Source organism: Ictidomys tridecemlineatus, chromosome 14 (genome assembly GCF_052094955.1).
Source record: "Ictidomys tridecemlineatus isolate mIctTri1 chromosome 14, mIctTri1.hap1, whole genome shotgun sequence".
NCBI lineage: Eukaryota > Metazoa > Chordata > Mammalia > Rodentia > Sciuridae > Ictidomys > Ictidomys tridecemlineatus.
Genome location: NC_135490.1, coordinates 64,383,367 through 64,408,114, shown reverse-complemented (window position 1 = coordinate 64,408,114; position 24,748 = coordinate 64,383,367). Strand labels below are relative to the sequence as shown.

At 32.5% G+C, this 24,748-nt stretch overlaps 1 protein-coding gene across 2 annotated transcripts in view; it reads right to left on the bottom strand.

Moving 5' to 3' along the window:
- The window catches only part of LOC101972185 (disintegrin and metalloproteinase domain-containing protein 5), a 60,628-nt gene that overhangs the window by 6,265 nt on the left and 29,615 nt on the right, over positions 1-24,748 (bottom strand). The window contains exons 13-18 of one of the 2 annotated variants that reach the window (XM_078031250.1): positions 22,188-22,283; positions 10,164-10,362; positions 8,164-8,254; positions 7,210-7,429; positions 2,939-3,025; positions 2,221-2,332 (exon numbers count right to left, since the gene is read on the bottom strand). In XM_078031250.1, the coding sequence (XP_077887376.1) occupies positions 2,221-2,332; positions 2,939-3,025; positions 7,210-7,429; positions 8,164-8,254; positions 10,164-10,362; positions 22,188-22,283 (805 nt within the window). The remainder of the gene's footprint in view (positions 1-2,220; positions 2,333-2,938; positions 3,026-7,209; positions 7,430-8,163; positions 8,255-10,163; positions 10,363-22,187; positions 22,284-24,748) is intronic. The other variant, XM_078031251.1, reaches the window with a different exon arrangement.

Sequence of the window (24,748 nt, the reverse complement as noted above, 5' to 3'; positions counted from 1 at the left end):
ATGGTGAAGGTGACATTGCCATGCTAGGGAACCTGGAGAGAAGAATATCAACCAAAATGGAATTATTTGAGAAGCCATAAGATCCAACTGGATGAGAGAGAGCCCACACACAGATGAACATGATATCTTTATTTTTATGTGGTGCTGAGAATTGAACCCAGTGTCTCATGCATGGTAGATGAGCATATTATCTCTGAGCCACAACCCAGCCCCTAATGATTCTTTTTATTTATGAGAGAAGATAACTTCTGCAGACATATATATGTACAAGATAACTAGTATTGCTGCCAGACTTAGAACATATGTTAACATATGAGCCTGCCATACATCCTTAATTTTAAAATGTGGAAATATAAGGTTATTCTTCTCTAATTTTTAATAACATGGAGGATGAAAACAGAAAAGGGGAAGATACAATAAAACAGAAATTTATCCACTCTTTCTTCAAAAAGATTATGCTAAGTGAAATAAGCCAGATGTGGAAAGGCAAGTATGACATGTTCTCCCTCATATGTGGAAGCTTAAAAAAAAATGTCAAACTGAATATAGAATAATGAATAGTAGAGATTGGTAAGAATGTGGTAGGGTGAGGAGGCTGGACAAAGAGAGGTTGAATTTTATCAGTGCTTATTGTATGCTCATGTGGCTCTATAACACTAAGGTACTTTGGAAGTGTTTAAAAGTGACAAGCATTTTAGACCTGCATAACCTAGAAAATGAAGTATGCAAAAGACCTGACTGACAAATAGCCCTTCTTCCAGTACAAGCCTGTAGATACAAAGTAAGTGGACATGTTTTGTAGACCTGAAAAATAAATCTTGACCTTGCTGCTTCTGACAAATAAAATCCCAAGAAATCCAAGCTACAATACTTTCATTACAAAGATATTTTTCTTGATGACCTCACTTGCTTTGAAAGCACTTTGCTGTGCTGACACCAGCAATCAAAATAATAATGGCTTGATATGGAGTAGAGTTGCAAGTCAAAATAAATTTTACTGTTGAAGTTTATTCAGTTTTGCTAATACATAAAAATGAGGGTGTCTTAAAAGCTAAAAACAATTCACAGAAGTATATTGGAAAATAAAACAGAAAGGCTAAAAATATATGACTACATCATGGAACAAAAAGTTATTTTTATTTTAATACAAGGAATGTCTAATTATTCCTATTTATTTATGTTTTTAAAGTCTTGTGTGCCTTAAGAACATAGCCAGCAAAACGGACCCAGTGAAGAGTTTATTAAAGTTAAATTGCAACATTGGAGGACTTTCTTTTTCTCTTTATAAAATGCTACTATATCTTTCTCAACAATAAGATTTGTTTATGTCATAAACAATTGTCACTAATACTGTTCACTAGTCCTATTATGCTTTAAACAACAAATGTAAGCAATATATAATAATATATAATCATTTATATATCTACTTTTTACTTTTTTGTGAAAATAATATATATATACACATAGATACACACACACACACACACACACACACACACACACATACACACACAGTCATACGTAACATTTAGCTTTTCTTTTAGCCTGATACATAGTTGGATATGGCTATATATCATCTCTCTAAAAAGTTAATCACCTTATAACAACCAACTACAGAGAAGTCTGACCAGGACTTGCATGATTTTCTTATAAAGTCCCAAAAAGAAGGGGGATAGGATGGACAGCTCACCAATGTTCCCAGTTAATTTGAATGAGTTTGACATACCTTGTAGAACCAGGGGATGTCCCCTAGTTTTATGCAGTCTCATTTTTTTTTTTACCTCAAAATACTACTCAGGTACAGCAAGGGTGAAATGCAAAAGAAGAAATTTCATAAGACTACTTTGGAGTCACATGGCAGGAGAAAGACAACCAAGTATCAAGTCAATAGGAAAAAAAAGACAGCCTGAATCCCAGAAATATTCATATAACCATGACTAGTGAAACATTTGAAACTAAGAATATCTGAGACAATTAAAAGTGAAAAATTTGAATTAACTGGTCAAAGTATATGCAATGGAATTTCTACTTTTAAAATTGCCTAATATTAGGTACACTTTTTTATTCATAAACAAAGTCAGTGCTAAGACAGAAAGAACATTACAAACCTACAATTTCAGATTTTAAAAAGTCTAACAAATAAAATAAAATAAAGCCATATCTGTTGACATAAGGTTATCTGTGTAATCTAACTTCAAACAAAATATTAAGGACACCAACCCATTTTAATTTCATGTCCATCATCAACACTTCCAAATCCTCCAGCCTTCTTTGCGCAGTCAGGAGGGGTATATCCTTCCTCACAATGGCAATGGTTAAAATTGTTGCAAACCTGGAATAATAAAGATAGCTTTCTGTAAAGACTGATAGCCTGTGCTTAATCCTCAGAGCATCTCATTACAAAGATTTTATCTTAAATAAACAAATTCATTAAATTTTCCCTGATGCATGCCATATAACATATAACTTCGGTTGCCAAATCAATTTTTTAAAATTCTTTTAACTTTATTCACAGCCAGACACAAATACCTTGTAATTACTAACAATATACCACTAATTATAATTTTACTTGCTAATTTCACAGGACAGCCCATACTAAATTAAACTAGCTAGCCTAGCAATAAGATTCTAATGACATTTTTAAACACTTTCTGCCTTCTTTTTATAAAAAATAAGATCAATTTTTTTTACAAAATGACAAAAACACATCCACTACAAACACTTAGTAAACATCTTATATATCCAGAATCATCTTTTACTTCCATAATGGTTTTGCAAGTTTCTTAACACTACAAGTTTTAAGCTATAAATTATAGACTATTAAAGAACACCTTATAGCACAAAATTACCAAAAAAAATCTAATCATTTTTTAAATCCCCAATTGTTTATTGAATTGTTAATAGCATAGTGCTTAAAATGAACACTAAAGTTACTTACCCCATGGTTATCACAATTTCTAGTAGCATTGCAAACACTCTCATCTATAATGAACCGAACTTCTTTACACTGCATTCTTTCACAATACTAAGGGAAAGCAAAATAAAGTAAAAAATATAAGCAATCAGATTTTGTGCATAATAACACATAAGAAAATTTCAAGAAAATCCCAGAGTTCATATTACCCAGAATTGGCATAAAAATCCCTGAGTACTCCATAAAGTAAAAGGTAATTGTGACATCACTGAAATAGTTATGTACCTTTGAATTATAAAGATAAAAAGTATATGCAAGAAGTTGGAGTTTTTGTCTCACCATCTAACACTAGAAGTACTCTTCTAAAGATAAATGATGAGAAAATCATAATTATCTCAGAAGCATTTAACAATACCCATGCTTGGTCTCCACCTGAGACCATTATATCAAAAGCTCTGGGAACAGGTTCAGACAATTTTTACAATCAGCCAGGGTTGAAAACTAAAGGTCTTCTTTTAGCAATAGTAATCTTCAATTGAATTATTCATTTACCAATAAGAAAAACGTTTGAATCCATTATAAAAAGTAAAATCAGCAAAATTTGACTTTTTCAACTGAAACAATGAATACAACTCTAAAAATACTATTATGAAAACAGTCAAAGAAAAATGTTCTACAAATTTGTTATTGAGCTGTACTATACATACCAGGGGTTCTGACATTATTCTGTCACACTCAGGTGACTGTAAGGCTACAACTCCAGATATTAAAACTCAGACTTAGAGCAATAGCATAATGCTATTCTATGTGGATAGCATCTGACCCGCCAGAAAAGAAACAATCTTACACAATGGTGAAGCTGAGTTCAAGTCAGTAATCCCACTACACATGGTGTAGGCTTAGAAATCAGCCTAGCACCTCATACCCAGCCAGGCTAACTTAATGTGAGAACAATTCTGTATCCCAATTAGACCAACCCCCAAGCTAACATACCTGCAATACCAAGCATACACTGAGCTTAAGAATAATCCTTCCTCAGGAAAGACTGAAAAAAACTGCTGCAACTTTTGCCACAGAGGTACTCTCAGGTATTGCTGACATGGACTATTTCTGAAGAAACAGCACTAACACTACAGTACTTAATTCATGCAGAACAAAAGCAAAGGCACTGTACCAAATCAACACTCATCTATAAGAAAAAATCTTTTAAAATCCTATGAAAGACTGTAAAGTTGGGAGAGACAAATGTTTCAACATAGACACAGATATCAATATAAGGACACAAGAAGGATGGAAAACAAGACTGCACCAAAGGAACCCAAGATAGAGGTCAGAAAAAAAAAAAAGTATTTGAGAAAAACGTTAACATTTCCCACCAAGTAGATCACTGAGATCCTCCTCCTACCTGAGGTGAGTCTTCAAGATGGGAGGGGTAGTTCTTTATCAAATATGTATGAATCAACACAGAGAATGAAGGTTAATGGGAAAATATACTTCAGTTAATAGAATAAGATAAAATTTCTGGAAATCAATCCGAGTTAGTGATATATGATGTATCTGACAAGAATTCAAAATAATGGTTTTTAAAATGCTCATCAAAGGCAGGAGAGAAAAGCAAGAATAAACTGAGAGTGTCAATTTAAAAATAGAAAGAATTAAAAAGTGAAAAATAAAAATTACAGATCTGAAGAATACTGTCATTGAACTAAAAAAATCAATTGGGCATTCAATAGCAGATTAGATCATATAGAATGAAGACCAACTGACATGAAGATAGGTCCCTGAAAGTCATCCCATCTAAGGATCAAAAATCAAAAGAGCAAACACAATTCAAGGGACTTATGAAAAACTGCCATTCACAATAATACAAGCATTATTGCTATACCTAAATAATAAAATAGAGAAAAAAAATATATATATATTCAAGTAAATAATGGCAGAGAATGTTCTAGTCCTGGCAGACCTAGATCAAGGAAGATTACAAGACACTAAATAATATAGATCCAAAGTAATCTACATCAAGGCACACCAAAATCACAATGTATAAAGTTAAAAACAAAGGGACAATATTGAGAGAAGGGGAAAGTAAATTAAGTTATATAAAAGGGAACCTCTATCAGAGTATTAGCCAATTTTCAGCAGAATTTTCATAGGTCAAAATGTACTGGGATGATATGTTCAAAATACTGAAAGAAAAAAGAAAGTGCCAAACAAAAATATTACACCCAGTAATCCTGCTTCTCAAAAAAATTAGTCATTTACAAATAAGTTAAAATATGGAACTACCATTTGCTAAGTATAAATTCAAGTACTTTGGTCAGTTAAAAATATATAAAACAGTAATGTGTTTGGATTTATAAAATGTGACTCATAAATTGATGGCATTAAAATATGTGTTATGTACTATCAAGAGACATTTAATCTTTGAAGGAGGAAAATACAGGCTGACCTCAATTGGTAAAGAAATTGTACTTTACCATTTGTGGTCAGCCTCAAGAAAATTTAGCACTCTTTCCTGATAAAGAAACTGGAAAGAGAAGAAAATTACTTAAATGGAATAAAAATTGTATATGAAAATCCAACAGTAAATATTGTAGTTGATAATAAAAAAAATTAAGGTCTCTTAAGATCAGGAACAAGATAAAAATGCCTGCTTTCATCACATCTATTCAACATAATACTAGAAGTTCTAACTAATACAATTAGGGATGAAAAAAATGGCATAGAAATTGGAAAGCAAGAAGTAAAACCATCATTGTTTACACATGATACGATGTTATATGTAGAACACTCTAAGGAAAACACCAAAAAATGCTATTAGAATAAATGCATTCAGCAAAGTATCAAGATAAAAAACCAACAAAAAATTTAGTTGCATTTTTATACACTAACAATGGACAATCTGAAAAGATAGCTACTCATACAATTCAATCTACGACAACACCAAAAAGAAAAAAAAATACTTAGGAATTAACCAATGAAGTGAAAAACTGGGACTATGAAAACAACAAAACATTAGTGAAAGAAACTAAAGACATAAATATATGGAACCACATTTCACATTCTTGGTTTCAAAAAAATATCATTAAAATGTGTATACTATTCAAAGTAATCTACAGATCCAATGCAATTCTCATCAAAATTCCAATAATATACTTTACAGAAACAGAAAAATCAGAACTTAAATTCATATAGAGACTCAAGAGACCCAAGAGCAAAACAGTCTTGCAAAAAGAACAATTGTAAAGATCTCATGCTTTATGATTTCAAAACTTACTACAAAACTACAGTGATGATAATAATGTGGTACAGGCCCAATGACAGAAATATTACAAATGGACTATAATAGGTCAAATAAGATATTGATCTCAATAAGATACACAAATGGCCAATGAGTACATGAAAAGATGTTTCATATCACTAATCATTACAGAAATATAAATATAAAAGCTACAATGAGATAGCACTTCATATCCATTAAGATGTGTGCTATCAAAACAAGAAAATAAAAGGAAGAAAAAAACAGAAAATAAAAAGTCTTGATGATAACAGAGAAAATGGAAGTCTTGTGAAATTTTGGCAGGAACATATAATGATAGTCATTATGGAAAACATTATGGTAGTTCCTCAAAAAAATATATATATATATATTTACTATATTCAGTAATCCCATTTCTGGGTATATACTAAAACTAATTGAAATTGGGGTCTTGTCTTAAAAGAGATATTTTTATCCTTGCATTCATAGTGACATTTACAATGGCTAAACTGGGTGAGCCTCCAAATATCCATTGGCTGATGAATGGATAAAGAAAAAATGACATATACTTACAATAGAATAATATTCAGCCTTAAAAAGAATGAAAGGAAATACTGACTTGTGGTTCAGTATAGATCACAGAACTTTATGCTAAATGCAACAAATCAGAAAGAAAAATATTGAAGGATTCCCTCCATGTGAGGTACCTGTAGAGTCACACTCATAAATAAAGAACTCAGAATGGACCTGGGGGAAGGAGTGAATGGGAGAACTATTGTTCTGTTCAACTAGTAAAGTTTTACAAGAGAAAAGGGGTCATGGAAACACATGGTAGTAATGGTTGTTCAACATTATGCAGATATTTAATACCACTAAATTATATACTTCAAAATGTTTAAAGTGGAAGTCTTTATTATGTGTAATCTACCACAATAAAAATAATTGGGGAAATATGTATGGTTAGTATACTATCAAAATAAGTGTAACCATAAAAATAACTATTTTAAAATAACTTGAATTTTTGTAATCTAATTACCATGTCAGGACCACACATGGTGCCATCTTCTACAAAGGTTTCATCTCTGTCTTCAGGAGTTTTGTAAGTGGTCAACGTATCATGAGCTGGTTTCCGACCAGCAGGATATGTAGATACACATATTTGATCTCGTACATGTGAGTAAATTACAGAAAAATTTGCTCTTGAAATTAACTCCTTATGTGGCCATGTACAAACTAATTTTCCACATAGCGTATTACTAGAAAAATAAGGGGAAAAATATCACTATTGAAATAACACAGGTAACTCAGAAAAATAAGTTAATAACATATGTTTTCTGTTGTTAGAAAATAAGTAGCTGTGGCCTTCCCTATTTCTTCTAAATTGTTGACTTTCTGTCTTGGTTCCCTACCAAATGTGAAATTATAGCTTACTTTTATTTAACTTAGCATACAGCTAAGTTAAGAAGAATGTTTTATTAATGTAATCCTAGGTCTTCAGCATTTTTTTCTAAATAATATTCTAAAAAAATTACCAATGACTTACAATATGGCTCTTTTTGTTTTATGAGGCAATTTAGCAAGAGAAAAATGATTGTTACAGTCTGACAGCCCTTTTCTGCCTTATACTAACTTCTTAAATTTGAACAAGTGATCATTTCATTCAATTTTTCATACAAAAAAATGGGATGAGTAATTTTTAATACACACATTTGAGATGTATAACTATATAATTTATGTCATAAATATATTATATATGTAAACTGCCTAATAATATCTATCCCCTTGCAATAATAAATAGAGGTTTTTTTATGATTACTTTTATATTATAGATTCTAAACACATGTTATTATAGGCAGTAAATAATATTGTTTAGCTCAGATAAAGAAACCCAGGCAAAATATGCCATTGTGTTTTGTACAGAAAAGTTTCTATAATTTTAGCAACCTATCACCTACATTCCAAGCATAATTGTAATTTTGTAAATACATACGGAAAACGACAAACGTCCGGGCCACAGTTTCCAAATCTATCAATTCTGGAATTTATTTCCTCATAACAAGCAAATGAACCACCTCTAGAATCTAAAAACAACAACGACAACAACTTGGGTAAATTAGAATTCAGAATTTGTATTATAGAATAGAAATAATGTATCTGCTCTGGAAATAATTATTTGATTCTGAAAGAGATGAATAGTTCCCCAGCATTAAAAGGTTGATGATGTAAAAACTAGATTAAAAAGAGAGCTTCTAATTTTAAGTTTGGTGGACTTTGTTCTATATTAAACAGAAAGTAAACAGAAAAATTAATAGAAAGGTCCTGTAGTTTTAGGAAAATAAGCAGTGATGGTCCTATTTCTCCTAAAATGATTATTTTGTGTCTTAGTTCCCTGCCTATTGTAAAGATACACTTTACTGTATTAATAGAGGAATACTATCTAGAGTGTAATACTGATAACCAATTCAAAGATCATTAACTCTCTTTAACCCATCCTACAGCCCCCATCCCTATTCCCTGGTATCCTAATAATCACCATATAAGAGTTATTGAATTTTAAAACTATAAAGGACATCAATATTCATCCACTTCAGCTTTTTGATATATTTAATTATGTCTAGTTTTTAAATTGTGAAAAATTCAATTTACAATAGGTGCTCATCACTCTGACATGGTAAATTAGGAGTAACTGGAGATTGGAACATTTTAGGATAGACCCTTGATGACCATAGCTGCATCAGAAGTTACCAGGGTGCACTGTGGAGGGAATAGAAAATGTCAAAGGACAATGACAATAGGAACTCCAGTAACCTACTGTGGGAATTCTCTTAGAAGAGATTCGGAGGAAAAGATGCATTTGTAACCCAGTAGGCCTAAGTCAACATTAATGACTGTTGTTTTGTTGTTGTTGTTTGCTTGTTTAGTTCTTTTGTATTGTTTTTGTTTTTGGTTTTCTTTTCCTTTGGTAGTTCAAAGATCCTTGAACAAAATGTACTTATTTTATGGCAGTTGTTAATTCCTTTATGTTTATAACTCACAATACTTTTTCACCATACTTCATTCTCAGAGCAGGTCTGTGATGAAGGTGAGCAGACACTTGTGTTTCTGCCTATGGGTGAGGAATTCCATTAGAATGGTGTTTACATACAAGAACAACAGACTTTGACTGAGTTCCCCTAAAAAGGTTAATTGCTTTTGGGATAGTAATTGTATGTGCTGAGGAAAATAATCCTAAGACTGAGATGCCATTTCACAAAACTTAAGGACCCTTTCTGCAGAAGATCTTTGTGTTAATGTTAGGTGGAAACTATCAGAAGTTTAAGCCACGGTCTAGAACTGAAATGAGAGCCATACAAAAGTGTATTCCAAAGACACAAAGAGATGTAAAAAGTTTGCTCTTCATATATGAATTTTATTGTATTATTATTATTATCATTATCATCATCATCATTTTATTATTTACTGCCCAAGGCAGTTAATCTATTAATTCCTTGGATTTATAAAAATCTTTGAAGTTTGCTAGGTAGGAAACTAAAATAAAAGGAGCACTGTCCTCTCCTTCTTTTTTTAAATCCCAAATATAAGATTTCTGAAACTAGTAAATTATAAGAAAGAGTAAATTGGGATAAAAATCCACAAATCTGGGAGATTCCAATATTGTAGGTAAACATGTTTAAAGGGACTTGGAAAGTTAACAAATTAGGAACACTAACTTAGGTTACTATGGATGACAACTGGCCCTAAGCATAGATACCAAATCAAAGAATTTCCATTATCTAACAATCAAGGTATTTTAGGAATAAATTGCTAGTTGTTTTTCTACATTTGCTTATAGATATCGCAAGCAAAAACATTTTTGAAAGAATTAATGTCTGATGAGGTTAACACAAATATATACTAGGCAGGACTTTAATTATTTTTACCTTTTTATAGTATAAAATTTATTTTGGAATAATAATATTTAAAGAACTGAGAAAAAATTAAGTTCATTACCACTTCCGATTAAATTTTGACACTGTTTGTCAAAAGACCGACATATTCCATCAAAGCAGTAGCCTCTACCCGAATCACACTCTTGTCCGTTTCGAGAAAAAGTGTCTTCCACACAGTATGCATTTTTCCCATCACAAAATTCTTTGAAGTCACAGAAAGAATCAAATGATTTCCTACAAAGTATATTAGCTGGTTTTATCTAGGAGAGGAAAGAATCATAAGAATAGTATCGATGATACTTAATTTTCTTTCTCTTTAGGTTCTAAATTCCCATTCAATGTTGTCCAAAGCAATTTTAAAAATGGAAAATCCCAGAGGCTTGGAAGGCTAAGGCAGGAAGACTGCAAGTTCAAAGCCAGCCTCAGCAACTTAGAAAGGCCCTATCAAGGGCTGGGGATGCTGCACAGTGATTAAACCTCCCCTGGGTTCAATAACCACCACCCCCCACCACAAAGTAAAAAGAAAAGAAAATCTCTGGTTATCTACTAAAGCATCACATAGATATTAATGAATTTCTTGTGCACATAAACAGTGGATAATGTTTCTAAGAGATGTTAGAATCTTAAAGATAAGCAGGCTGCTAAAATAGGAAGGAGCTAAAAAATTAATACAAAAATTCCTTGTAAGCCATATGGCTATGGGTAGCTTCTGAAGTCTCTGTATTATCAATCTTAAGAAACCAGCAAATGTTTATGAAATGGTAATATACATCATAAATATTTTGAAAAATATTGATTTTAAAATAAGATAGTTTGCGAATACACAACACAAAGTTTATTTCATATATCATGTTGTAAACAACTAAGAAAATAATTTCTGCAGTTAGTATTCAGTGCTTATGATTTAGCTGATCTATTTCAGGGCTGCCTTCTGCATGCTTGATTGGGCAAAGAAACATTTAATCATCAACTCTGGAAACTGTCTTCTCATCAATATAAGCCCCAATTCCTCATCATTATCTTATTCAAAGTAAGTTTTCTAGTTTTCAAAGGTCCCAGAGGCCAGCTGATATTCATCTCCCCAAAATAGGTTTCTCAGTACTTTTTCTTGAGCATTGAAAATTATTTGTAGCAAATATCACTGAAATTCTCCAAGTGATAGATGACAATAGAAAACATAGTATCTACTTGTGTCACCCAACCTTACAGAATTAACATTCAACTCAAAACCAATGAAAAAAATTTAAAATGAATAAAAGGATAATAAGAAAGTATCAACACTATTTTCTCACAACTTGTTTCCTTTTACAAATTTGTATTAATGAAAATTTTACTTTTATTCTAACATATTTTTCATACCTATGAATACTCAGTTTCTCAAATGCTGTCTGAACCAAGCTTAAATTTCCTACTACCTCCATGATTAATGAGTAGAGAAAAAAAAAACATATGTGTTGGATTTCTTTCCTTGACTCTCTTGATTAATTTGCTGTTGCTGGAAAATTTTCAATACTATTTTTGTTTATGACATTTTTCCTTCTAATTGTGGGGGTGGCGAGGGGAGTAAACATTTTATTCTTACCAAGACTCTCACTTTGTACATGTTATGTCTATTGTACATGTTTTGTCTAAATGCATGGTCAAAGTTTTGTCTCCTTCTGTAACTGGACCAGGAATGAGCAAATTCATTTATAACCTCTGATTGCCCCCAATTACCATCTTGATTACATATTAATGAAACTACCATTATCTGTCAAAAAAATCATAAGTTGAACTATGTGCCTTTTCACAACTGGATCTAGGGACCAATGTGAAATGTGTTTATTACCAAGTCTCGAAACATATTTTTTTAAATGTATACTTGGGCACAGGAAAATGTACTTTATTCAGTTAAAAATAATTCTACTTGGTGTAGCAATGACAAAGAAATTGGTAATCAATAAAACACTTGCCTATGATAGGTAAAATAGAAACTAAATTTGTTTCAAGTCATATCTAATGTAAACAACTAACATTATGAGATGTTTAGTGATAGAAAAGTAGAACTGCATGTACTCATAATGAGATCTTATTTAAATCAAGGAAAATTTTTATGAATAAAGGTAATGAAATGAGTTAAAATTTTAAGAAACCAGGGATCCAAGACAGCAAGCTAGAGGGAGGCTGCATTCCTTATCACTCTGTGACATAGGATTCAAGCCATGGGAATACTGTTTCTCTTCAAGTTATTAGAGGACCTCTGACCCCTGCAGGAATCCCAGTCACTGAGCTCACACAGATCATCCAGCTTCAGTGCCCACATAGGATCACCCAGGCTGTGCCCGAGCAGGACTCTCAGCCTCCACAGCACTGCACACCACTGAGCTGCATCTCTGAACACCTGACCAGTGACACCACCTTCCCCACCTTGACACCCCATCTCTGAAAGCAACCACCTCCATCTTGGGAAACTTCTGTTGCCATCTTGGGTTATCCTCACTACCACCATCGCCATCTTTAGTTGGGGCAACTCAGAGCTTGGGACACCAGCTGGGGCCTAGAAGCAATATTAAGTTACCTATAGTCCCCCAACTCCCCCCTCCCACATAGCCACTAACCCAGCACAGTGCTTGTGGCTAGTGGCCAGTCTGTAGCTTGCAAAGCCTGGTCCTGACCTGTCTGGTATAAAACTGCTCTCCATGACAGGTGTGCAGGACCCATAATGCAGGCCACAAGTCCTCTGGAGAGAGAATTTCCTGATTGGGAAGTAGAAAGAGAGGGGGTAAGTGAGATATAGTATAGAGACTAAATTAGAGACTAGGAATTGTGAGGTCTACAGGAGATATATAAGGAGATAAAGTTAGGCACCCACAAACATGAGTGGGCCCCAAAGAAGATCCTTGGGGTGCACTATTCCAAAGGGGATTGGAAAGTGCTATACCCCACCTTCAGGAGTTTCACCTCCAATACCAACCCTCCCACCCTAATACCTTCACCATCCTGAGGGTGCAGATAACCAGCAAACAAAAGACAACCCCACCTACTGGATAAAAAGGATAGCAGGAAAGAAGTCCAACAGAAACTGTCCTTTAATTTTCCTTTGAGCCTTTTTTTTCTTTTCTCTTTTTTTCTTTTCTCTGTCTTTCCCCACCCTCACATCCTCAACATTTGTGAAACCAAGTACTTTTAATGCACTAGGCTACTGAGGACTGGGATATCTCAATAGTATATTACAGTTGTGTTGTACATTCTTTTTTTCTTTTTTTATTTTTATGTTTATTTGTTTTTTGTACTCTATCGTCTTCCCCATACTTATCTCCCCCAAAATCTCTTTCTCTATTTTCTCTTTTCTGCTGCTACTAGCCAACTTCTTTTGATTCTTCCTTTACACTTCCTAAGAACTTTATATCCTCAACTCCTTCCTCTTTAACATCTCATCCTATATGCCCCCCAGTTCTCTTTGTCCACCATTTTAGAAACTATTGACCCTTCTGCAAACCTGCTGTTTAATATTGTAGATAATATTTAAACTCACCATTTATGTCCATTATGACAAAACCATAAACGTCTTAATAGGAGCAATTTGATTTAAGGCTGTATATTGTTTGTAGTAGAATCTCTGTTAATATTTATCTCCACCTTAAAGGAGAGGTATTGGAACTATGCAGGGACACTAAAAACCTATAGGGTAAAAAGTATAATACCTTGGGTCCACACTGCTGGAAGGGAAGACAGAAGAACAACATAAAAAAACAAGGGAAGAAAGTGCCCCAAAACAAACCAAGACACTACACTATTACAATCCATGGCCAGTCAGATAAGGAGTTCAGGATGTACAAAATTAAAATGTTCTGTGAATTCAAGGATAATATAAGAGATAAAATACAACCAACAAAATATCATTTTAATAAAGAGGTATATAAACAAATACAGGAAGCAAAAGATTACTTCAATAAAGAGATATTCTGAAAAAATAAACAGAAATTCTTGAAATGAAGGAAATAATAAATCAAATTAAAAACTCAATAGAAAGCATCACCAACAGATTAGATCATGTAGAAGGCAAACTTTACAATGAAAATAAAATATATAATCTTGAAAATAAAGTTGACCACACAGTGAAGATGGTAAGAGAAACCATGAGCAGAACATCCAAAAATTATGATAACATGAAAAGATCAATTTTAAGAATTACTGGGATAGAGGAAGACATAGATTACAAACCAAAGAGTGAACAATCTATTCAATGAAATAATATCAGAAATTTTCCAAACATGAAGAATGAAATTGAAATCAAATATAAGAGTCTTAGAGGACACAAAAAGTACAAAATCACAACAGATCTACATAAAGTCACATTATGATGAAAATGCCTATCATACAGAATATGGAGATAATTTTAAAAGCCACAAGAGATAGGAATCAGATTACATATAGAGGTAAACTAATTAGGATCTTTTCAGATTGCTCAACCCAGACCCTCAAATCTAGATGATCCGGGAAAAACATATACCAAGCTCTGAAAGAAAATGGATTCCAACCAAGAACCTTATATCCAGCAAAATTAAGCTTCAGATTTCATGATGAAATAAAAACCTTCCATGATAAACAAAAGTTAAAAGAATTTACAACTAGAAAGCCTGCACTGCAGAATGTCCTTGGCAAAATATTCCATGAGAAGGAAATGAAAAACAACAATGAAAATCAGCAAAGGGAGGTATTACACTAAAGGAAAAACCAAAGGAGAAATCAAGCCAAGTTAAAAACCAATAAACAAAATGACCGTGAATACAAACCATTTCTCAATAATGACTCTGAATGTTAATGGCCTAAACTCATCAATAAAAAGACATAGACTGGCAAATTGGATTTAATACAGAAAGACCCAACAATATGCTACTACAAGAGACTCATCTCATAGGAAAAGACATCCCCAGACTGAAGATGAATCAATGGACTATGGAAACAAACAAGGGTTTCCATCCTCATATCAAACAAAGGAGACATCAAGCTAAAGTTAATCAAAAGGAATAAAGAAGGCCATTTCATACTGCGTAAGGGAACCATTTGCCAATAAGACATAACAATTACAAATATATCTGCCCAAACAAATGAGCATCTATGTTTATCAAACAAACTCTTCTCAAGTTCAAGAGTCAAAATTCCTAGAAAATAGAACAAATCAACACCAAAATAGTAGAATACAGAAAATAATATAAAATCAAGGCTGAAACCAATAAAATTAAAACAAAAGAAACAATTGAAAAAAATGACAAAATTAAAAGTTGGTTCTTTGAAAAAATAAATAAAATTGACAAATCCTTAGCCATGCTAGTGAAGGAGAGAGAAAACTTAAATTACTAAAATGCATAATAAAAAAAGAAATATCACAACAGACACTACAGAAATACAAAACATAGTTAGAAACTCTTTGGAAAATTTGTACTCCAATAAAAAAGAAAATACCAAAGACATAGACAAATTTCTAGAGTCATATGATTTACCCAAACTGAATCAGGAAGACATACACAAGTTAAACAGATCAATTTCAATCAATGAAAGAAGAAAACATCAAAAGCCTATCAACCAAGCAAAGCCCAGGTCCAGACAAATTCACAGCTGAGTTCTCCAAAAGATTCAAAGAAGAAATAATACCAATACTTCTCAAATTATTTCATGAAATAGAAAAAGAGTGAACACTTCCAGACTCATTCTATCAGGCCAATCTTACCCTAATTCCAAAACCTGACAAAGACACATCAAATAAAGAAAACTTCACACCAATATCTCTGATGAACATAGATTCAAAAATTCTCAACAAAATTCTGGCAAATCAAATACAAAAACATATCAAAAAGATAGTGCACCATGATCAAGTGGGGTTCATCCCAAGGATGCAAGGTTGGTTCAGCATACAGAAATCAATAAATGTAATTCATCACATCGCATAGACTTAAAGGTAAGAATCATATGATCATCTCAATAAATGCAGAAAAAGCATTCGACAAAATACAACACCCCTTCATGTTCAAAACACTAGAAAAACTAGGGATAACAGGGACACATGTTAACATAGTAAAAGCTATCTATGATAAGCCCACGACCAATATCATTCTAAATGGAGAAAAATTGAAAGCATTACCTCTAAAAACTGGAACAAGACAGGGATGCTCTCTTTTATCACTCCTATTTAACACAGTTCTTGAAACTCTAGCCAGAGTAGTTAGACAGATGAAAGAAATTAAAGGGATACAGATAGGAAAAGAAGAACTCAATCTATCACTATTGCCAATGATATCATTCTATACCTAGAGGATCCAAATAATTCCATCACAAAACTTCTAGAACTAACAAATGGATTCAGCAAAGTAGCAGGATATAAAATCAACACCCATAAATCAAAGGCATTTCTGTACATCAGTGAAAATCGTCTGAAAAATAAACTAGAAAAACTACTCCATTTACAATAGCCTCAAAAATAAAATAAAATACTTGGGAATCAACAAAAGAGGTGAGAGACCTCTACAATGAAAACTACAGATTGCTAAAGAAGGTAATTAAACAAGACCTTAGAAGATGGAAAAAATCTCCCCTGTTCTTGGATAGGCAGAATTAATATTATCAAAATGACCATACTACCAAAAGTACTATACAGATTTAATGCAATTCCAATCAAAATCCCAATGACATTCCTCACAGAAATAGCAAAAGCAATCATGAAATTCATTTGGAAAATCATCAAACCCAGAATAGCCAAAGCAAACCTTAGCAAGAAAAGTGAAATAGGTGGCATCACAATACCAGAACTTAAACTATACTATAGAGCAACAGTAACAAAAAGATATGGTATTGGCACCAAAATAGACTTGTAGACCAATGATACAGAATAGAAGACACAGAAACAAACCCACATAAATACAGTTATAGTAGACAACGTTGCCAAAAGCATATATTGGAGAAAAGATCCTCTTCCACAAATGGTGCTAGGAAAACTATACATACAGAATAATGAAACTAAACCCCCATCTGTCACCATGCACAAAACTCAACTCAAAGTGAATCAAGGACCTAGGAATTAGACCAGAGACCCTGCACCTAGTAGAAGAAAGAGTAGGCCCACATCTTGATCATGTCAGATTAGGCTCCTACTTCCTTAACAAGAGTCCTAAAGTGAAATGAAATAAAAAAGACTCCTAAAGAAATAAAATAAAGAAGCAATAAGTGGGATGGATTTAAACAGAAAAGCTTCTTCTCAAAAAAAGAAACAATCAGTGAGGTGAATAGAACACCTACAGAAGGGGAGCACATCAGATAAAGCAATAATCTCCAGGACATATAAGAACTCAAAAAACTTTACACACACACACACACACACACACACACACACACACACACACACAAAACCCCAAACAACCCAATCAATAAATGGGATAGAAAACTTAACAGATACTTCTCAGAAGAAGACATACAATCGATCAACAAATATATGAAAAAATGTTCAACATCTCTAGCAATTAGAGAAATGCAAATCAAAATTACTTTAAGATTTCATCTCACTCCAGTCAGAATGGCTCAATCCACAATAGCTAAATTGTGGAACCTTAACCCAATAAGTAAATCAATCCTCTGATGGCATTAACTAATGCCTGGGTAGGATGTGGCGGAGGGGGGAGAGTCCCTGGGGGTTGCCTTTGGGATCTATATTTTGTATTTGGAGAGTAGTTCCCTCTCTCTCTGCTTTCTGGTCACATGAGCTGCTTCGTTCTGATTAGCTTCACCTGGAGCCCCTGGGGGATGCAGCCACATGTCTGTGGTCTGAGAGCTGTGAAACAAACCTTGAGCCCCCAAATAAACGTTTTTGCCTCAAACTTTTTCTTATCAGATATTTTAATTAAAGCAGCAAAAAAGATCATTAAAACACCAGCTAAGCTGCTTGGGGCCTTGATAAATTGCAAGCCGGCTCTGAAATTGCAATCCCCCTGCCTGAGCCTCCCAAGCCACTGCACCCAGCTTATTGTAATAAATGACACTGGTTTATTATTAAATATTAAATCATACTTATATTCTTGAAATAAGCCCATATTTACCTTGTTAATATGTATTTTGGATTTCTACATATAGGTTCATGAGTGAGTTTGGATTCTAGTTTTGATTTTTTTTTTCATAAAAATCATGCACTGATTAGGTTAAAGCTTCCATAACCTGATCATTTCCCCTGTAAACATTCTTACAGTGTTTCACACATGAGCTTTTAAGAGACACCACATATCCCAACCATAGTACTGTACTAATTTAGATTCCCACCAGCAGGGTACAAAAAAAAATTCCTTTCCCCTACTTCCTCACCAGCATTAATTCTGACTTGAATTCTTGAGGATTATACTCTAAGCAGGGTGAGATGAATTCTCAGTGTTGTTTTGATGAACATTTTCATGATGGCTAATGATGTTGAACATTTTTTTTCATACACTTGGCCATTTGCACTTCTTTAGAAAATGTCTATATTAGTTACTATGTCCATTCATTGATTGGGTGATTTGGGTTTGTTTGCTTGTTTGGGGGAGGGGTTGTGTTCATATGTTCATGTTCTACGTATGAATCCTCTTTTGGAAGAGTAGCTTTCCTTTCATGCCTTTAATTGCTTGTTTTGCTCTTCAGAAGTGTTTAATTTGAAACCAATACCTTCTATTGACTTTTGATATTATTTTCTGAACTTTTGGAATTCTGTTCAGGAAATCCTTGTCTGCACCTATATGTTAGAGAGTTTCCCCTATGTTTTCTTTTAGGACTTGCAAAGTTTCTCATCAAATTCCTAGGTCTCTGACCCATTTTGAGTTCACTTTTCTGCAGGATGAGAGGGATCTCCTTTCATTTTTTTTTTTTTTTACATAGGGTAATGTGTTTTCCCAGGATAATTTTTTACGTAAATTTTCAAAGGACACACACAAAACCATACACTTTCAGCACTTATTAATAAAATCCACAATTCCCCAAATTTTAGAAGAAGTCAATGGTTTCCTTATACATTGAAACTGGGTCACATTTTGTAGTTGAGTTAAAAAACAAAATGAAACAAACATATATATTTCATGAACCACCACACACATTTTTAGTTATTATTCCCCTAAAAATAATATATTAAAATATCTTTCCTTTTAAATCACTACTCCCTCTCAATTTCCAAGTCATTTTCCTTTTAACTCAGTGTTAGGACAGGAGATTACCCTTGGTAGAATTGTCGTTGCTGATGGAATTCACTCATTCATTCACTCATTATCTCAGTTTACTTTGTATTGTTATTACAGTATATAATTGACTGGATAATTAATAAGGAAAATATATTTGTTTTCTAGAAGGAGTCCAGAAAGTTTATGACTAAGGGACCTACTTGCTGCATCATCCCATGGTGGAATGTGGAAGGGAAAGAGGCAGGTGTGTGCATATGTGTTAATGAAAGAGAGGGAAGGTGGAGAGGAGGAGGCTCAACTTAATTCTTTCATTAGGAACTCACTGCTGGGGTGTGGAACCCACTGATTATTAATGGAATCAATATATTTATGAGGTCAGACCTGCCTAAACCTAATAACCACTTCAAGGTCCCACTTTGCAAAACTGCCGCATTAAGGATTAAGTTTCCAACCTATCATCTTTGGAGGACATATTTAAACCATAGCACCTATTGATATTTTTTAGGGCCTACTAAATGCCAGTCTCTAGATATATATCATATAAAGACACATTTCTAACTATGGCATGTTAGAGAGGACATATAGTAGGTGTTATGCTAGGTGTTCTTTTTAAAGGTTGTCTTTTCTCCAACATGTGTTTTTGGCACATTTGTCAAGGATGATTGTATCCATATGTACTTGTCTCTGAATCTTCTATTCTGTTGGTCTACATGTCTTTTATGCCAGTTCCACGTGGTTTTTGTTACTATAGCTCTGTAGTGTAATTTTAAAAATGGTATTGTGATTCCTCCAGCATAGCTCTTCATGCTTGGAATCAATGTAGCTATTCTGATTGTTCTTTTTCTTCCATATTAATTTTAGGCTATTTTTTTCTAGTTTTGTGAAGAATGACATTGGTATATTGATAGAAATTTCATTGAATCTGTAGATTACTTTTAGTAAAATTGCTATGATAACAATGTTAACTTTGCCTATATGTGAACATGGAAGTTTTTTTCATCTTCTAGTATCTTCATTTATTAATTTTTCATTGTTGTGTAATTTTCCTTGTAGAAGCCTTTTATATCTTTCATTACATTTATTCCTATGTTTATCATTTTTTCTTGGATAATTTTCCTGACTTCTTTTTCAGATTCATTATTGGTATATAGAAAAGCAGTATCCTTATTTTATATCCTACTACTTTACTGAATTTGTTTACCTTCTAGAATTCTTCTAGGTATAGGTTCACATCATCTGCAAACGGACAATTTGAGTTCATTTTTTCACAATTTCTGTCACTTTTGTTGCATTTCTAGTCTCATTTAATTCTAAGAATTTTTAATATCTCCTCTAATCTCTTTAATGACACATTCATCACTTAAAAATGTATTCCATGCATTTGTGTAGTTTTTGTGGTGACCTTGCTGTTGATTTCTAATTTCATTAAATCAATGCTGGAAGTACAACAAATCCAACAGACACACATACCTGTGGAGTAAAATAGGGAACCCAGCCACCATAGAAATTCATGTGGAGGTTTTTCAAAAAATAAAAATAGAATTACCATATGATTCAACTATGATATCCAAGTCAACATTAGAAGATAAATCTGCATGCCTATCTTTATTATAATATGATTCACAGTAGCCAAGGTATAGAATCAGGCTAGGAGATCATCAAAAGATTAATATAAGAAAATATGACAATTATAGACAAAAATTAAATATTATTATTTGCAATTAAATGTTTACAGCTGGACAACATTATATTAAACAAAATAAAGGAGACACAGATATACAAGTATTGCATATTTTCTCATATACAATACTTTTTTAAAAAAGTGAATAAACCTGAAATAGATGAGAGACTACTAAAGAAGGTATAGAAGATCAGGGGGAAGTAGCAAAAGAAAAAAACAAGAGAGACTAGTAGAAAGGTTGGTTAGGATTAAAGCATGAAATATGCATGTATGAAAATGTTGCAGTTAATCACATTAATTTGAATAATTATACTATATGAGTTAATATTTATAATAAAGCAATTAAAAACAGATAAATAAAGAAGAAATGTAAAAATCATGTTTTCATCACTACCTATTTTTTCTCTTTTCATTCTGATCTAATCCTTATATTTGGATGTGTCTTCTTTCTCTTCTATGTCAATAATTTAAGCCACAGCTATTCTAATATTCACTATATTATGTTGATATTATGTTTAATTTGCAAATGTACTTTGTAATCTTCATTTCATATACCTTTAATTTTATTTTATTCCATTCCCTTCTTCTGATGCTCTCTTAATAAGTTAAGGATTGCAATTTCTTAAGATCATTTTCCTGAACTAGCTTTTGAATTATATAATAATTTAATTTTAAAATCATATACTTTCTCTAATCTATGGATTTTGTTATTTACCTCATTCAGAATTTTTTTCTTAGAACCCAGTAAACTATGCTGGGTACATGTGGGAAATGACTTGGAACTTCTTTAAATAGTGTTGATAAAGCAGCAATGAATTATTGCAATAATACCTGAATGAATTGTAAAAGAAAAGACTATTTTATCTGAAGACAGTGAAGTAAATTTGTCCAATAAAACACTAACTTTTTAATCCTATGTAACTTTGATTTTTTTAAAAAACATAAGATAATTGCTATGGGCATGGTGATTATAGAAAAAATTTAGAGGGTTCACAGGAAGATTCATAATGGCATATAGAAATGGGAAGTCAAGTTAGGAGAGTAAAAACATCAGACATATGACAGTATAGGAAAGGAAAGATTACTAAATGGAATAAAGTATGCAATTGGGTCCAATTGTATTTGAATATAATACAGAAAAAGGCCAAAAGTGGTATCAATGTTTTCTATCTCCTTAAAACACACATACCTTAAGTAAAGAACATTGAATTATTATCAACTACAAATTGCCACTTACCTTGCACTGTACTGTACAGCATTCTCCAGAGCCACATACTGCTGAGGGTTTTAACTTACATGATGAAGGATCACAACAGTCTTTATGTGTACAATTCTGTAAAGGAATACTAGGTGTTATGAATCATACATAATTGAGTACCATCAAATAAAACTGCAACACAAAACTTTACAAACTACTTTTTTTCACATTTTTAGTTTTAGTAGTCTCATTTTTATATGATATTTACAGAAATCAACATTTCATTTAGAATTTTGTTAATGTGTTGTTTCTGTACATTAAATATAGCTTGAAAAAAAGAAAAAAAATATATAACTTGAACAATACCACTATGAAGCCAAAACTTAGAGGAATATTATGAAGTACTTCATTAACTATCATTTTCTTTAAATATTGTATATTCCTGCATTTATTTTATTTTATTTTTTGTACTGGAGGTTTAACCCAAGGGTGGTTTACCACAGAGTAAAAAATTGAGGAATCTAAATAAAATGAATGCATTATATCAGTATTGATTTCCTGGTGATATGCTCTAGTATTACAAAATATTAAGATTTAAGATAGGAGAAACTGATCAAGTGTGCAAGGAATCTTTGTATTATTTCTTACAACTCCATGTGACTCTACAATTTATTTTTAAATCTAAAGTTAAAACAGTAATTCAGAAGAATCAGACTAGTGATGAAGATTGTTTTAGGAATTTACATCTAATTATTGTGCTTATACTTTCCTTTTTGTTTACACACATATTGTATTAAAAGAAGGTCATGTTTAAGTAAGTCTAAAATAGCTCTAGTGACTAAAATAAATTTCTAAGCATCAAAAATACTAAAAATAATAAATAAATGAAATTACTAATTCAATTGCATAGTCACATAAGGCCATTTTAAGTGCTCAATAACCATGGGTGGATAGTATTAGACAACTCATATCAGATACTGAACAGAATAGATGAACATTTCCATCTCTACATAAAGTTCTATTGATCAGCACTCCCTAGAAGGCTTATGAATTGTTGTTTAATTATATCTAATGGTTTTAAATTTTTTAACTGGATCTATCATATTAGTTTTTTCTTTATTTATTTTTTCTGTTGTTACTGGAGATTGAACCCAAAGATGCTTAACCACTGAGCCACATCCTCATCCTTTTTTTTTTTTTTATTTTGAGAAAGGGTCTCACGCACCTGCTTGGTGCCTTCATAAATTGCCAAGGCTGACTGTAAACTTGCAATCCTCCTACCTGAGCCTCCCAAGCCTCTGGGATTACAGATGTGTGTCATTGCACCAACTTATTTCTTTTACTGTAGTAAATAAGACTGGTTTATTATTAAATATTAAATCATGCTTATATTCTTGAAATAAGCTCATATTAATCTTGTTAATATGCATTTTGGATTTTCACATATAGGTTCATGAGTGAGTCTAACTTATAGTTTAGTTTTTTTTTTCTTACAATGTTCTTCACAAATTGTTTTTTGGTTTTGGGGGGGTTCTTTTGGTTTCAAGTTTACACTGGCTTCATAAAATGAATAGAGAATTGTTTGTGAGAACAATTGAATTATTACTTCTTTCAGTATTAGAAAGAATTTAACAGAGAAGTCATTTGGTGTACTTAAAGTATTTAAAATATGAATACAACTATTTAAATAGTTATAAAACAATTCAGATTTTATTAATATAACATGTCTCATCATATACTCTCTGGCTGAAAGTTTTGGTGTGTTTTCTCTTTTTCAGTCATGATATTCGTTGTTAATGCCTTTTCTTATTTGGCTTCATTAATTTTTTCTGAATTTTTTTTACTTTTTCAGTTCAAAGGAAGCAGATTTTCTCCCCAGGGTCTCTACTTCATAATGGTTGTATAAGATGATTTTGGGTCTTTATTGTTGTCTTCTACTTTTATCAAGTTAAATTTGTTTTTTTTCAACACTTTGAATGAACATTTATTTTACTGGGTATTCTGCCTTTTTCCCCTTTTCTAATATAAACATTTAAATATATAAATTTCCATTGAAATACAATACATACAATAAGTTTTGGCCTGCTTATATTCTCCAAAGGCTTGACTTGGCTAAAGACTGAGGGCCAGCGGGCAGTAATTGGAACTGAATACTGAAATATTTGATATATTTTTATTGCCAAAAGCTTTTCAATAAAATAGTACCAGTGTTCACTCAGTCTCTTACTGTGTAATTTTAGTATTTTGAAGACTAATTGGATATTTTTTAAGTTCCATGTTTAAAGATAATGTGAAAGCCCAATGTGGTGATACATGCCTGTAATGCCAATGACTTGTGAGGCTGAGGGGGAGGGCTGCATATTTAAGGCCAGCCTCAGCATCTTCATGAGGCTTCAAGCAATTTAGTGAGAATCTGTCACAAAAGAAGAAAAAAGAAAAAAAAATAGGGAAAGGGGCTGGGTATAGCTTAGTGATAAAGTATCTCTGTGTTCAATTCCCAATACAGAAAAAAAAATAAAACAAGAGAGAGAGAGAGAGAGAGAGAGAGAGAGAGAGAGAGAGAGAGAAAACAAAATATATTTTTAAATGATGTATACTGA